The 17372-nt window shown below is 43.5% G+C and overlaps 1 protein-coding gene and 2 pseudogenes across 1 annotated transcript in view; 1 reads left to right on the plus strand and 2 right to left on the minus strand.

Annotated features, from left to right (window-relative positions):
- Positions 1-17372, minus strand: part of Cacna1b (calcium voltage-gated channel subunit alpha1 B) — a gene marked incomplete in the record, with an annotated part of 220698 nt that overhangs the window by 41713 nt on the left and 161613 nt on the right. The window contains 7 exon segments of the mRNA XM_029562551.1: positions 938-1003; positions 1360-1476; positions 10151-10234; positions 10650-10760; positions 11547-11711; positions 11980-12181; positions 13628-13765. Of these exon segments, the coding sequence (XP_029418411.1) occupies positions 938-1003; positions 1360-1476; positions 10151-10234; positions 10650-10760; positions 11547-11711; positions 11980-12181; positions 13628-13765 (883 nt within the window).
- Positions 24-638, minus strand: LOC103732577 (annotated as a pseudogene).
- LOC108490730 lies at positions 12389-12856 on the plus strand (annotated as a pseudogene).

The raw sequence follows: 17372 nt of genomic DNA on the forward strand, positions 1-17372 counted from the left end.
TATATATATATATATATAATTGCCAACAATTATTGAGCTTCATCTTCTGGACAAGAATGCCAAGTCAGTCTCTCTTCATAAGAAGCAATTACAATCGGAGGACATTTCACATTTGCCTCTTTGGCTAGCACCAAGTCAGCCTCATCTGAATCCTTCCATTTCATGAGAAACATCAATTCTCCACTGCTGTCTGTTGCACCAATGATTCGTTCAGGATCAAGACCTCTGGCAAAGCCTCTTTTCTTCTTAGATTTGCTATCATCAGATTCACTGTCAGATAAAGATTTTTTGTACCATCTTTTCCTTTACCAGCTTTTTGAGAATTAAGAAATGCTTCAATTAACTCTGGACAATCTAAATTTTCTTCAGGTTCCCAAGTATTATCAGTATCTGTAAATCCCTTCCACTTCAGGAAATACTCCACCTTCCCATTCACTACACGTCGATCCAGTACTTTCTCTACCATAAATTCTTCAGGCTCTGCCTCTTCAACGTTTTCACTTTTTCCATTCTGTTTCTTGCCCATTTTTCGCAGTGTAGTTTTATTGGAGGCCATTTTTTTTTTAATTGCAGACTTGAAGAGCCTCGCCTCCACGACCTCCAGGCAAAGTCAAGCCACCGACTTCACTGTCGTGATGCTCCCGGCTCTGGATGATTCATTTTTTATATGTTTGAGTGTTTTGCCTGTATGTATGTAAGTACACCCATGCATGTAATGCCCACAGGGGCCAGAAGAAGGCGTCACATCCCCTGGAACTGGAGTTACAACTGGTCGTTAGCCTCCTTATGGGTCCTGGGAACTAAACCTGGGTCCTCTGCAAGAACAGCCAATGCTCTTAACCACTGAGCCATCTTTCCAGCCCCTAACCCATATCCTTTTGACCCAGCAGACAGGAGCCCTATATTATTCAAACCAATCTGGGCCATTGGCACCCACCTGCATTCCGATGATGGCATAGATGAAGAACAGCATGGCAATGAGAAGGCACACGTAGGGCAGCGCCTGGAGACACATGAGCAAATCAGCTCCAGGGTAACCTGATGCCACACAAACCTCAGCCTGGCCCAGCTCCACCCCATTGACCACTGAGCCCTTCCAACAGCAATTGGCCTTTTGTGACTTGAAGTCATAAAACCCACCTCAGAGTTTTTATAGACATTAACAAGATAACCTACAGGGCGCTCTTTAAAAACTACATTAGATAACAGACGCCAACCAAGAGATGCACATGTTCTACTCTCGTTTGGCCTTCCAGAGTAGGGGCCACTCTGGGTGCAGGTAGTAGAAGCATGTACAAGAGACAGAAAACGCTTGCTTGAAGGGAGTCATCCAGCTCCACTACAGGAACCCTGCTTTACCTTGAAGGACTGGACGAAGGTCCACAGCAGGATGCGGATGGTGTAGCCCTGACGAAGCAGCTTGATGAGCCGTGCTGCTCGGAAGAGACGGAGAAAGCTCAAGTTGATGAAGTTGTTCTGCAAAGAAGAGGATTTTCTCTGACCTTTGGATATTCTCCCCCAAAATGCAGGCAAGCTACTTCCATCCCACAACCCCTCCCCAAGTTCCTGTAACTCCAAAGAAATGTGGTTAAAAGGAAATTACTAGTTTAAGCAGCAGTTGGCCTTTCCTCCCCCGACCCCACCCCCTAAAAATAAAGTTTGTCATGGCAAGTCACTTGTCATGCAACAATTCAGAGAAAACTCCCTGTACACTAGGGCCATTCCCCAACAGTGAGAGACAAAAAGAGAAGCTCTCCAAAGCCACTCCTTACCAGGTAGGGCTGGAAAGAGATCACCTATGAGCCTCTAACATTGGCAACATCTCAAAGAACAGAGCCAAGCTGTCCAGGTGCTGGACCTCTTGAGTAGGCACTCTTGAAGGGAGTCCTCCTGCCTGAGCATGGCAGTCAATCTTCCCTCTGGCTCAATCAGTAAAACCCTGCCTGCGTAGGTCCCTGGCGGGCTTCTCTGGGGCTGTTCCAGGTATTGGCAGATATTCTTGTAACAGGGAGGTATGGTCATTCTGCTGTACTTACCACAGAGCTGCCTGCCCATACCACCCATATTTCACAGGCCTCTGCTCTTAACTCAGGACATCTGGCACTGCTCCCTCAACCAAGGATCCAAAATCAAGCACAAAGATAAATCAATAGACCCTAGACTCCAAAGATTACCTGGGAGAGAGGGTTTCCCTGGCCTAGGCACCCTAAATTATTGGTAAGCCTTTTGGGGGTTATAGATCTGGGGAGGTATCCATGCATAGATAGGAGTACCTGTGGGGCCAGGTGTTTTCTGCATATTTTGACACCAGGTGCCTATACCATCACCTGAGAGCAACCTCCTGACATTTGGCATTTTAAAATACGCAAGCAGCTCAGGCTCACACACATTTGTACTGGCACGATTCAGTTGTCAAATAAAGAGAAAAGAGAATATAGATGTTGAATGAGACAGTAGAGCAGGACAGAGCATGCACACACGGACTGAGCAGATGCTCCAGGGCTGCCCATCCTGGCAGAGCAGGCATTCAGTGGAGGGGCAGGTTTCACGCTTACTTCTATAGTACACTTCTGCAGTGTCTGATGTTCCTACTCTCAAGGACAGATCTTTGGGTTCTCACCACAGTGGCAGGGTTGCTGGATGGTCCATGCGTGTTCAAGGTTTGTACCTTGAGGTCAAACCACCTTGAGGGTGGCTCTGGGAAGGATATTGAAGCCACAGAGGTGGGACTGATTTCAAACAATGTACAGGAGGGTCAGTGGATACAAAGGTGCTCCAAACTATGTCCAAATTAGCAAGGGAGAAAATATTGGCCTCAGAGAAGAGGATACAGCTAAGCCTGTGGATCTCTAACCCACTTAGAATAAGGGGTCTCAGTGACAGACAAAGCCATGCAGATGTGAGTGAGCTGAATCATTATATTCAGTGTCAAAGACCCTTGCCCAAGATGAGGAAGCAGGGAAGTAAGTGCCAGGCTCCCTCGGGGATTCCATTTTGAAAATATCTGCTCATCTGGATATAAGGGATAGGAATTATAACAACACAACACCTGCCCAACTCAAAGTACCCTGCACTGAGGTACCTGGCATAGAAGACTTCCTGAGGATTTAGGGAAAATAAAAGCTCCTTGTAAGAAAGACAGAAGACAACAGAGCAGGTGGGGAGGCATTGTGACAGCTCATCTAGACCACCTAAGGCAGAAATATAAAACTCAGTGATGGTTACCTCTACTTTGTTGACCCAGGCCCATACTCCTCCTCCCAAATTTTTCTCTTGGGGGCTCCATGAGTGCTCAAGAGTGGTATGGGTGGCAATAGATAGGCAGCCCTGGAGAACTATGAGGATAAATAGCAATGACTGCCACAAATGCCCCAAGCACCGAGCGATGAGCTAGACACTACCATGCCAATCACATGCAGGATGGCAAAAAACTGCAAGTATATAGCTGCACATTGTGCACTGTCACCTCTGGCTTGGTCATCCCACTGGTGGTGGACATGCCTAACCTATCTTCCCAGGGCCCATGGTTTCTGCTGCACAGGAAAAACCTCCAGTGACTTTAAGACCAAGATTGTCCTTGCTTCTTCCACTTCACTGAGCCACACGTAGTGTCAGTGTAAGGATGACTAACCTTGAGGGGACAACCATCCCTAACCCTTCGGCCTCCACCTCCTTGTCCGTAACACCAGAGGCATCCATACCCAGGTGATGACAGATAACTGTAAAAAGGATTTAAAAAGTTAACTAAGTATTTTAAGACTCTCCCCAACAAAGGTGATGGGACTGACCCCAGACCATGACTAAGGCCTGGCATTCAAATCCACCATAGCCTCTAGCTAGTCACAGAACAGGGACAACTTGCCACCTGAACGTCCAGCTCAGATCTGTGGATACCTGCTGGTCATGCACCATACCAGGGCACAAAGTCCTGCAGTCCTAAACTGGCAATTCTCTTTCATTTTATTGGGGACAGATTTTAAAAGGGAAAGAGTGGGAGAGATGTACAAATAATTACATATCAAGTGGTCGTGCTATGAAAAAGAGAACAAGGGACAATGAGGTGACACTGCCTGGCGTGCTTGGAGGTCATACAGAAAACATGGCACAAGCATTTTTGCAGTGTCAGTGTCTCCTCAAAATTCACTCTTTATGTTCCAGTTATAAACCTGCATAACAAGCATTCAGTCTCAATAACAGGAATAGCAAATATCTGCTCCTTAAAATGAATTTCCATAGCTGCAGTTGAAGCTGAGTTGCTACCAAACTCTTACTCTCCTCTTAAAATCCCCAAGGACCTGGAAGAGACTTAGTAGTACTTACAGTCCCCAGGAACGTGGTCAAGGCATGCTCACAGATGAGTAATGTGCTGCTGATGGACATGGATAGGGAGCCCTGTACTTGGCTACATTGAGGCAGAGACCCCTCCTACTCAGGCCCTACACAACTCTTACAAATCATGGAATTCCAGTCTCCAACCCCTTCCCTAAGCCTTGTGCCTGAGCCCTGACCCTCTAAGGAAAAGTTTGTCCAAGAAGGATGGATGCTACTGGGGTCTTAACCAGATGCCACTTGGGCAACGTGCAACCCTCTTTGTGTGTTGGCATTATAGAGACACAACAGAAAAGAGATAATGTGCAACAGAAACCATGGCTTCATGGGGATGAGGGTCAAATGCATCCTGCAAAACCTCTAAAGTTGGAAGCAGTCTCAGCAGAAGGATCTATCCTGGACACTTCCTACTATGCTACCCAGAAACCCCTACCTCCAATCAGAGAGGTGCCAGATTCAGCTCCTGGAAGGTCCTCAGAAACCACTACTGGGCCCTGGGATGTTTGAAGACTGTACCAAGAGGCCAGAGGTGAGTAAGTGCAGTTCACTCCTCAGAGAGCAATGGGCAGAAGCCCCAGAAACAAGAGAAGAGGAGCAGAGCAAGCAGAGCAAGGAGGTGTAAGAACTGTAAAGTCATGAAACCAACCGTTTCCTATATGTGATGTTTTCATGGATGGTTATTTGCATATTATTTACAATTTGGGGTGGTTTGAGCAGCAGGTGTGCAACATACAGACGGAGACATGGGTTTTCGCATTGTATGTTGGTTGGATGGCGTGATTCAGCAGGTAGGTTAAGGTAAATCAAGAACAAAAACAGGAAACAAAAGAGAAATGAGTCATCAACACAAGCAAAAACTCAAACTCCAAATTCTTAACTAGAAAATGTAGAGTTTTGTTAAACCACATACTTTTTAAAAGTGCATCCATTCAAAGCGTCTTTATTAAATCTATTGGTTATGCTGGACAGTGATATGTATCCATTTGCATTTTTGTTTGTAATGCAAATCCAAAGATGACTCACAAACATTTAGTTTTTTTATTTCCAGGCAAAGAAATCAATGTCAGTCTTATGCACCCTTGGAGCCCTCTCTCTAGGGACCCTTGTAAAATCTATTAATTTTTAAGTTGGGGATGGGAACTGACACTCATATTTTTGCCTAAGGAAAAAAAGTGCATTTGCAAAGTAAACGCATGAAGTGACTCCAAATGAAAAACAAAAAAACAGAACATGGCCCAATTCACATGACGGCTTTCCTTTCCTCTTTTCTCTTCCAGGCAGAACAGAACTCATGACCTGAGCTCCAAGACCAAGCGGCCAAAATGTATATGAACTTCCAAAATGGGCAACCTCTCAGCCTCCCACCAGTCCTGCTGGACACCAAGGCTTGTGATGCTTCAGGCCAAGCCTGACACAACCACATGCTGCCCTGACTAGTCATCCAGTGGCAGAGAGACAGAATGCCTGGTTATTTTTGCTGCTCCACTGCAGACCTCTGCTTGGAACATATTGCTATAGACCTGTAATGTCAGCCAGTGCCCGGTTCCTGCCTACACCTCTATTTTTTTAATATTTATTATTTTTATTTTATGTGTATGAATGTATTGCCTGTATGTATGTAAGTGCACCCATGTCATGCAATGCCTGCGGATATCAGAAGAGGGCACTGAGTTCCCCTGGAACTGTAGTTATGGATGGTTGTTAGCTGCCACGTGGGTGCTACAAATTGAACCCAGGTCCTCTGCAAGAGCAGTCAGTGCTCTTAACCACTGAGCCCTCTCTCCACCCCCTGTACCCGTATTCTTAGGTCTTTTCAGCAATCAGGAGTCCATGTCTCTCTCTTAAAAAGGAGATGCACACACGCAGAATTCCCCCCACCCCGACACTATCCTTACAACTGGGAGCCTAATGTTTGCATCACTTTATTTGGGTAAATAAAGATTCCTGTTTTCAAGGAGGCAGCACATCTGTATCAGAAAAGGAGTCAGCCTGCTCCTCAGAAACTACATCAGTGTTAATATTCCTAGGTAAGATGCACTGTGATGGGCAGTTACCTTGGCATTTCTATAACACAGGAACCAGCAGAACAAAACCACCTTGCATTTTCTGTTTAAACAGCAAGTTTCAGTTTTTCTGCTTGGAATTATATTACTAGTATTTAAAACCATGAAATATATCATACATACAAACAAATCTATATACATTAATTAGAAAAAAATTTAAATCTCTATATTTACTACTCAGCTTAAAAAGCATAAGCATCACTATCACTTCTGAATTCTTCCTATTTCCCCTGCTGATATCTAAATGTGGCACCCATCTTTAATTTTTGTCAATAATTGTTTGTCCTTACACTTTTATCATAAATTCTTGAGACACACTATGTGCTTGCCTGTTCTTGGCCTTTGCAGTGGTGGCTTGTGCAACCTTTGAGTTGTTCAAACATGGCTCTAACAATGAGCAGTCACCTTCTGAGAAGCATCCATACTGATGTGGCTGCCACCTAGGTATCTGCGCCACTGTTATCACTATGTTAATACCTCCAACAGGTGACATGTTCCACAGCTGATAGGTGCTTAGATATCTCTGCACTGATATAGCAGCCATATGAAGATCTCAGTTGAAGATGTGCATATCACCAACTTTCTAGGTTCTACACATTTTTCCACACAGGCTAGACCAGTTACAACTGTGTAAGAGTTCTAGGTGGCCTATGTCCTTGTCTTACTTGGCTTTAGAATTTCCAGACTAGTTGGTTTAAAATGGCATCTCAATACCATTTCAGTGTGTACTTCTCTGATTACAAATGAGGTCGAGCATCTTTTCCTGTGTGAATTGGCCATTTATGTTTTCTAATTTGTAAAATGCCCAATCGTACCTTCTGCTCGTTTTTTCATTTTCTTACTCTTAGAAGGTCTTTGTTGTTTGGAACCCTCTTCTGCTGGCTATTGCTCATCTCCCTGATCACTACTGAAATGTCCCAGGACTTAGTTGCTCATTCTTTCTTGACCTCATTCTGTCTTAGGGACCTAATACCATTTCATATGCTCACTATTCCAAATTTTATATCACTGGCCTAGTTTTCCACACCAAACTCCAGGTCTGTCTGTCTAACTGCCTACTGGACAACTCCTCTGGGAAGTCTACCAGGAGACTCAAACCTAACATGTCCCACTGAATCCCAAATTTCCACAACAAATCTGTTCCTGGACTACTCATATCATTAACTACATCAACCAGATTCTTTCCCATTTCTATTCAGAGCAACCTATTTTCCCAAATGCTCAAGCAACAAAATTTTATGTCATTTTTGCCTTGTCTTTCACACACACACACACACACACACACACACACACACACACATCTGGTCTATCCACTGCTCTAACTTCATCACTCACAGTCGATTCTCATAGTTCCACAGCCTGGTTCCCAGCAGGAAAGTTCTGCAGCATACACGGCCCACAGACTTCACCTTCTCAGGGCCAGAACCCAGTGTTGGATTCATCTATTCGCAACCCCTATTTCCTAGGGGGTTTCTGAGGCTAGAAGGTGCCAAAAGTTGGATGGTCCCTGATCCCCCCTCCCCAGAAGTCTTCAGCTAGTGATTAACCGTAGTTGATGAAGACTTCAACTTCCTTATCACTTGATAGAATGACAGATATGATCTACACTCACTCAGAGCTCTCTACAAGGTAAACTCTAGTGGCTCACAGTGATAAGCTACTGAGTAACACACCTTCTGTTGGTGGCCACTCTGCCCTCTCTCACTTCACCATTCCCTATCAGGATTCCCAGGATCAATTTCCAAATGAACAATTTGTGCCAAACTATTGTCTAAGATTCTGTTTCTGGGAAAATCCAATGGTGACGATCTGTCTTGCAAACTGACATAAATTTCTGGCACTATTAAAACATCAGTTCCTGAGGTGTTCCATGAGATGATCCCATGTGTCTTACTGTGTTTCTATACAGAACAGAGTGCCAATTCTCGGCCCATGATTCTCTCCATTGATTACCTCACTAACCCTAATCTAATTCACATGGTCTTCATTATCACAGCTTTACAGCAATTCTCACTACCAACAGGGACAGACCACCCCAAGCTACATAGCCACACCTGTCAATCTTCTTGACTACTTCCACCCTTGAGGTTTTCTGTATTTTCTTATACATTTTTAAAGTAGCTTATAAAATTTTGAAGCAAATAAATAAAAACAAAAGCACTGGTATTTTTATTGTGATTTAACTGAATCTGCATGTCAATTTGGAAAAATCAGTAATTCTATGAAACTGACACCAATTAACATGATATGTAACCCCATTTATGTAAGTCTTCTCCACTGTCTTTCAATTAAGCTTAGTAATTTTTCACATAGAGATAGTGCACTCACATTTTGTTACGTTTGTGGCCAGGATGGCTAAGATTGTAATGAAATGCAACTGACATACTTGAGCAATCTTACATTCAGCAACCTTGCTAAACACTTTGATTATTCTAGGGTTTGTCCATAGAAAATAATTTCATCAGGACAAGAACCAGAAGCTAGCAAGTCTGGGACTCTAGAAGTGGGTAGAGGACACAATGATGGCATTAGCTCTGTTAGAACTAACACATCAGAGAGTTCCAGTCCATCTCCCAGGAACCTGGAAGTACTGTCAGAAAATGTATTACACAACCAACATGAGCTGTTGGCAAAGTGAGGCCAGACAAGAGCCTACACTCCAGAATGCTCCTGTGACAATGGCACCAGTGTGTCTCAGCACAACAGCAAAGGCAGCCAAAGCCCACTTTCACCCACACACATGCATTCAGGGCTACCAGGGGCTACAGACTAACCCTGGTGCAGCCCTTAGCCCTGAGCAGTACAGAGGTAAAATCTTGCAGTTTCCTTTTACTGCTACGATATCTCTTGAGAGGGGACCTGCCCCATCTCAAAGGTCCCCTAGAGATGACCCATATCTTTCCCCAGACACGATTATAGCCATTTCCCAGCTAATCTCTGATTTTTCTTCTTAAGAAGTAACTTTTAGGGCTGGAGAGATGGCTCAGTGGTGAAGAACACTATTCTTGGAGAGGATCCAGGTTCGATTCCTAGCACCCAAATGGTGGCTAACAATCATTTATAACTCCAGTTCCAGGGAAATTGGACACTCTCTTCTGATCTCTACAGGCATTGCACGACATGAGTGCACTTACATGTAGGCAATACACTGATACACATAAAAATAAAATATTTTATTATAAAAAGAAGTAACTTTTACATGAATCTTCATTTCAGCAGCTGCTCCTAGAGATGAGATTTTCTATGTTTCCAATTCAATATGTTACACTAAAAAAATGTCGCTTATTATTCTAATCTTTTAAATCTGTTGAGTTTATGCCTCAGCATTGGTCAATTTAATATAGTCCATATGTGTTTGATATGAATACCTCCAAGTAGAGAAACAGATTTAAAAAATATAAATTCTTCCTGGGTTACAAATTCCTTCTGGATTTATGTATTCTTGACACCAAATTCTTAAATATATCCATGAGACACATATAGGTCTTAAGATTAATGTCTTCCTGAGTCGTTACCATGGAGCTCCAGGAGATTCTTAAGCCACCAACCTGAGACCTCTGAGAACTAGTTCCTTATGCCAGAACACTTACACCTAGTCCTCCAACTCCACCTCTGGAGAGTAGCAGCCATCTGTCCTGGAGCTCCTAGGGTCCCAGGAGAAGGTAGACACAGCTGGGACCTGGGGATACACCCACAGGGAACCCTTCTAGAAGAAATTAACTTTGGACCCTGGACAAAGGACAGAAAACGGTACTTACCGCAATCTCTGTTACTAAAATATCAGTAATACTTCCCAACACAGTGACAAAGTCAAAGACATTCCAGGCATCTCTGAAGTAGTTCTAAAGAAAAAGAGAACAGTCAGTGATGGCAGCTGGTAGAGGCTCACCTAAGCAGGGAGCTGCAGGTGGCGGCCACAGATTTAGAGACAAGGGAGATGTTCAATGTTAAGGTCAGTGACCCGCAGATGCCACAGCAAGCATGCAGCTATCTCCAGCCTGGGGAAATGCAGAACTGAGAGCTACAAGTCCAGAAAGGAGAATATGCCTTGCATGACTCCCAGCCTAAGGCAGGGCAGGGCAAAACTTGAACAGCTGAGAGTGTCAAAGCTCTTCCCTAGAACACCCACAGCATCAAAAGTGCTCCAGGGGCTCAGGGAATTCTCAGCTCCAAATAGTGAAGCTCCAAAGGTCATTCAACAGAGGGGACGCCAGAAAATAGGTCACCAAAAAGCAAAGAGAACATCGAGGCACATACCAGCACCCCAAAGGCGATGATCTTCAATATACATTCCATGGAGAACATGGATGTGAACACAATGTTCAGGCATTTCAGCATCAGCTCGTACTCATAGGGTGCATCGTAGAACTGCTCAGAGAAATGAATGCTGATGGCTAAAGATGCACTAGCCCCAACACCCCAAGTGGAACCACTATAACTTCCTATCTACATAGTGGGCAGACAGAGATCCACATCTATCACCCCTCCTTGCTCTTCCCAATTCTTTCAGAACCTTCTCACCATCTCAGCTACAAATAAAAGGGAACAGAATCCCACAGGCGTCATGTGCTGGCCAGGACAGACAGCCACTCAGCTTCAGCATGTGCCAGCAGAAGAGAGACTCTCCCACTGGACCTCAGAATTGAACTTTGACCCAAGTTGTACAGCAATATCCTTCAAATTGAAACATTTCCTCTAGGAGGGATGGGAGAGGCTCTTGAGACTCCAGAAATAAACTTCACATGTCTGAGAAAGTTGAAACTTGAGATACATGAGGGCCCCTTCCATAGGGTTATAGAAACAGTAAACAACTGTTGGAGAAGGAGCTTGACTAGCCAGAGGAGACTCAGATATGCTGAGCTGCCTGCAAGTTATGCAGAGTTCCAAGGTTACAACTTTTATGAGTCATCACCTGTGTTGGGGTAGGCTTTTCAGTGATGCGGCCAGCATTTGGGTTGTCCTTGCTTCTGTAAGTAGCCCTTCATCCATACTCCTGCTACTAGCCCCAGTAAAAATTCATTGTTCACCAAGTTAGACTTTACTTCAGTCTATCATGGGCTTCCCCATCTGAGGTGGGTAGATGTGTGTGTGTTGTGCCTCCCCAGGAAAAAGTCACACAACAACCCCAGCAGGTACATGGTAGTCCCTACATACCTTCATCATCAGCACCACTGTGTTGAGGGCTATCATAGCCATAATGAAGTACTCAAAGGGTGGAGAAACCACAAATGTCCACGTCTTATACTGGAACGACTGCTTGTTTTGAGGCATGTATCGTGTCAGGGGCTTGGCGCTGATTGCAAAGTCAATGCAAGCCCTCTGCAGGGAGAAAAGGGAGTACCACATGAACTCAGAGCATTACCCAGTACAAATGGCACTTTCTCACCATGCCTTTTCAGGAAGCCCAGATAAGAGAAGGCAGTAGAGGTAGTCAAGCCTCCTCCAAGTAGGCTGAACTGACCAACACAGTCTCTGTGTACAAGAAGAGACCCTGCTTATGCTAGCCATGAGCCATACATATTTAGAAGGAAAGTCTGGTAGTCTTGACCATACTGTCCATATCCCAGGAGCCCACACATCTACCTACCTCATTCTTCTCCAGGCTGCATTCAGACATCACCTTGTCTCCCTGCTCCTGGAAGGTGATAATGATCAAGGCCACAAAGATGTTGACAAAGAAAAAAGGGAAGACCACAAAGTAGACCACATAGAAGATGGAAAGCTCCATGCGGAACCCAGGGCTTGGTCCCTGCTCCTCATAGGTGGCATCCACAGAGTGTTTCAGCACCCTAGACAAGGGAAGAGCAGACTTCAGGAGAGCTTCAAAGGGAGCTTGGGTCTGTACGTCAGGGATCGGGCTCATATCTGCATATAAGAAATGGAACTTGGGGTTGGGGATTTAGCTCAGTGGTAGAGCATTTACCTAGCAAGCACAAGGCCCTGGGTTCAGTCCTCAGCTCCAGAAAAAAAAAAAAGGAACTCATCTCTTCCTTCTCTGCTCTGGGAGCAGCTCTCCTGCCTTGACTCCTGAAAATGAATGCCTGTTCCAAGTTTATCTCTACCTGTTCCTTGATCAGGAGTATCTCTCAGCTACTGAGTTGACTTCTATCTACAGTTGTGTTAAACTGACTAGAGACATTGGCAGCTGAAAGCCTCTGCAGCTTGGCAGTCCCATGACCCCTGACCTCACTCGTCCCTAGCCACAGCTTCCAAACCAGCACCATTTAGAGGGACATTGACACAGGAGCCAAGTTCATTGGGTCTGGGGCTGCCACAACTGGGGTGGCTGGCTCTGGGGCTGGGAGTGGAAATGTGTTTGGGAGTCTCATCATTGTTTATGCCAGGATGTTTATCATTGAAGCAACAGCTCTTCTCCTATGCAACTCTGGGCTTTGCCCTCTTGGAGGCTATCCACGGAACTCTTTTGCCTAACTGTGGCCTTTCTCATCTTCTTTGCCATGTGAAACAGTTGTCACCATCTCCCATATTTCTGTCTCCCATGTCTCATCGGCCCTGTATGTTCCTTTTCCTGTACCTCCCCAGGAAGTCTGGGGAAAGTGGTTGGCTCAGGGTTTGACAGAAAGATGATTAACTGGGGAAAGTGGTTGGCTCAGGATTTGACAGAAAGATGATTAATATTGTATTAAGGAAAAAAAATACTTAAGCCTGCACTTCAAAGACAGGTTCTGGTTTATACCTCAGGGTTGGCGTTAGGTCTGTACCTCAGGAACAAGGCACAAGTAGGCACCTCAAGAGCAGGACTTTTCTCTACACCTCCGGGACAGGGCTCAGGACTGAACCTCAGGGACAGGGCTCAGGTCTATATCTCAGGGACAGGGCTCAGGACCGCAACTCAGGGACAGGGCTCAGGCCTATATCTCAAGGATAGAGCTTAGGTTTGCATCTCAGAACAGGGTCAAGACTGCACCTCAGGGACAGAGTTCACATCTGTACCTCAAGAACAGGGCTGTCTGTACTTCAAGAATGGAGCTCATGTCTATACCTCAGGGACAGAACTCACATCTGCACATTAGGGACAGTGATCAAGTCCATACCTCAGATGAGGCTCATATCTCTATCTTAGGAATTGAACTCAGTTCTGCCCTCGAGAAACAGGGCTCTTGTTTGTACCACACCTGACCTCATTACAGGGTTAGAAGCAGATCAACCTAACAAACTCTGTCTAAATTCCCCATTTTGCCTAACTAGCTACAATGATCAGCTACGCAACTCACATGGGCCATCCCTCTCCAGTGGACACAGTGAATAGGGTCAACAGAGCCCAGAGCACATTGTCATAATGGAAGTCATATTTCTTCCACTGCCTTGGTTGAGCTTCTACTTCCTCCTTCTCATAATCCAAATACTGACCCCTGGAAATAGGAGCATAGGAGATGATAGAGATTAAATCAGTTCAAATATAACCATGTATCAACAGTCAAGTAGTTTCTGAAAATATATCAAGGCCATTCCAGGTGGAAAGAGCAGGCTTCTCAATCATAGTGGTAAGACAAGTGCATTTGCAACCATTCTAGATGCAAAACTACTACCTGCCATACTGGATATAAGAAAATGGATCAAAACGTAAATGTAGTTACTAAATCTATAAAAATCTTTGAAGAAAATACAGTGGCAAATCTGTAAGACTTTGTATTTGGGAATGGATTCTTAGATACATTACCAAAATCATGGGCAACAAAAAGAAACAAAAAAAGGTAAACTGGGCTTCATCAAAATTTATTATTATTATATTATTATTATTATTATTATTATTATTATTATTTTGAGACAGGTCTCCCTGCTGGCCTGGAATTCACCATGTAGACCAGGCTGGCCTCAGTCTCACAGAGATCCATTTGCCTCTGGCTCCTGAGTACTGGGATTAAAGGTGTAGGCCACCACTATGGCTAGTTAAAATTTAAAACTTTTGTGTCTTAAAAACACCATCATGGGACTGGCAAAGTGGCTCAGCAGTTAAGAGCACTTACTGCTCTTCCAAAAGACCAGAGTTCAATTTCCAGAACCCATGTCAGGCAGCTCACAACATGCAGCTCACAACTGCCTGTAACTCCAGCTCCAGGGGATCTGACACCCTCTTCTGGCCTCTGTGAGCACCCTCAAACATGTGGCATACTGAAAATAGACATATATAAATAAAAAATAAATATTTCTTTAAAAAAGAAACTATTAAAAAAAAGTAAGAGAGGGTAGGTGAGATGGCTTAGCAGGTAAAAGTACACCCGGGCAAGTATAACCACCTGAGTTCAAACCCCATGATACACATGGTACGAGAGACCCCTCTTCCACGAGTTGTCATAGGACCTCCACAAATGTACCATGGCATGCAACCCCCTTCTCAAAATAAACGTAGTAAGTAATTTTTTTTCAAAAAGTAAGATATGGCTGGGTATGGCAGCGCATGTCTCTAATCTCAGCATTCAGGAAGCTGAGGCAAGAGGATCAGGAGTTCTAGGCCAGATCCTGTCTCAAGGGAAAAAAAAGTGAAAAGATGACCCACAGAATGGGAGAAATGATCTAAGTATCTTCTGTTAGCCAAAGAATTTGATTTTAGAACATGTAAAATGCTGTTAAAATTAATACAAAATAAGGCCAGGCATGATGGCGCACGCCTTTAATTCCAGCACTTGGGAGACAGAGGCAGGCGGATCTCTGTGAGCTCAAGGCCAGCCTGGTCTACATAGTATGCTCCAGGCCAGCTAGAGTTACAGAGAGAACTGTCTCAAAAAAGACAAAAAAAATTAATACAAAATATTCATTTAGGGGGTTCTGAAGTTATATAATTTAAATTTTTATCTTTGAGAATTTCATAAATGAGGATTATCTTTGCATTATTTCTATCCTTCCCAATCTTCCACCAATTATTCCTATGTCACCCTACTACCTCTCAATTTCTTGTCCTCTTCTTTGATTACTATTGTTACATATACATACATACATTTACAAATATGCATAAATACACATATATCAAAATGCACTGAGTCCATTAAGTGGTGCTCGTGTGTACCAGTGGTTAGGGTTGTCCATTTGGGATCAGACAACCTCTCAGGGAGCTAGTCCCTGGAGAAAACTGTTTCTCCCTCCCTCAGCAGCCATACAAAATATCAATTTTAAAATTAGGTCAAACAGCCGGGCATGGTGGTGCACGCCTTTAATCCCAGCACTCAGGAGGCAGAGGCAGGCAGATCTCTGTGAGTTCAAGGCCAGCCTGGTCTACAAAGTGAGTTCCAGGACAGCTGGGGCTACAGAGAGACCCTGTCTCAAAAAGACCAAAAATAAAATATAAAATAAAATAAAATAAAATTAGGTCAAACAGAACCAGACAAGGATGTCCACTATCTCCACTCCTTTTCAATATACTGCTTGAAAGTCTGGCTAGAGCAATAAGACAAGAGAAGGAAATTAAAGGAGTACTAATTGGAAAAGAAGAGGTCAAATTATCCCTTTTTTCAGATGGTATGATACTATACCTAAGAGATCCCAAAAATTCCATCAGAAAACTCCTAGAACTGATCAACACTTTCAATAAAGTGGCAGCTTAGAAAATTAATCTACAAAAATTAGTAGCCTTTCCATATACCAATAATAAGCAATCAAAGAAAGAGTACAGGAAAACCCTCCCATTCAAAATAACCTCAAAAACAAATAAAATATTTTGGAATAAACCTGACCAAAGACATCAACGATCTCTACAGTGAAAATTTTAAATCTTTAAAGAAAGAGATTGAGAAGACACCAGAAGACGGAAGGACCTCTCATGGATTGTAAGAATTAATATTGTGAAAATGACTAGTCTACCAAAAGCAATATATAGATTCAATGCAATCCCAATAAAAATCCCCAGGACATAGTTCACAGAATCAGAAAAAAAAAATCCTTAAATCAAATGGAAGCACAAAAGACCCTAGACAGCCAAAGCAACTCTGAGCACAAAAAGCAACGCTGGGGGAGATTACTATACAAGATCTCAAACTACACTACAGAGCTATAGTCATAAAAACAGCATGGTGGGGCTGGAAAGATGGCTCAGTGGTTAAGAGCACTGACTGCTCTTGCAGAGGACCTGGGTTTGATTCCCAGCACCCACGTGGTGGCTACAAACCGTCCTTAACTCCAGTTCCAGGGGAATCCAAAACCCTCTTCTGACCTCCACAGCATTGCACGACCCGGGTGCAGGCAATACACTCATACGCATAAAATAAATAAATAAAATAAAACATAAACATTTTTTAAAAAACACCATGGTATTGGCACAAAAATAGATACTTAGATCCATGGAACATAATTGAAGACCGAAACACAAATACATGTAATTTCAGCCACCTGATATTTGACAAAGGTGCCAAGAACACACAATGGAGGAAAGGCAGCATCTTCAACAAATGGTGCTGGCAAAACTGGATCTCCACCTGCAGAAGAATAAAACTATATCCTTATCTTTCACCTTGTACAAAAGTCAACTCCAAATGGATCAAAGACCTCAATGTAAAACTGGAAACCCCGAAACTATTGGAAGAAAACATTGGCAGTCACTGACAAGATATAGGTGTAGGAAATGACTTCTTAATTCGGACACCAGTTGCTCAGTAATTAAGGTCAACAATCAACAAGTGGGACCTTATTAAACTAAGAGGCTTCTGTATAGCAAAAGAAACACTCAAAGAAAGTGAAGAAAAAACCCACAGAGTGGGAAAAATTCTTCACCCGTGACACATCTGACAGAGGTTTAACATCCAGAATATATAAAGAACTCAAAAAACAACTAAGAAAACAAATGACCCAATTAAAAGATGGGCTAAAGATCTAAACAGAGAGTTCTTGAAGAAATAAGGATGGCTAAGAAACATCTTAAAAAGTGTTCAACATCGTTAGTAATTAGGGAAATGCAAATTAAAACCACTTTAAGATTCCACTTTCCCCAGTCAAACTGGCTAAGATCAAGAGAACAAATGATACCAAATG

This window comes from Nannospalax galili, unplaced genomic scaffold (genome assembly GCF_000622305.1).
Source record: "Nannospalax galili isolate Female #2095 unplaced genomic scaffold, S.galili_v1.0 scaffold35, whole genome shotgun sequence".
Taxonomy (NCBI): domain Eukaryota; kingdom Metazoa; phylum Chordata; class Mammalia; order Rodentia; family Spalacidae; genus Nannospalax; species Nannospalax galili.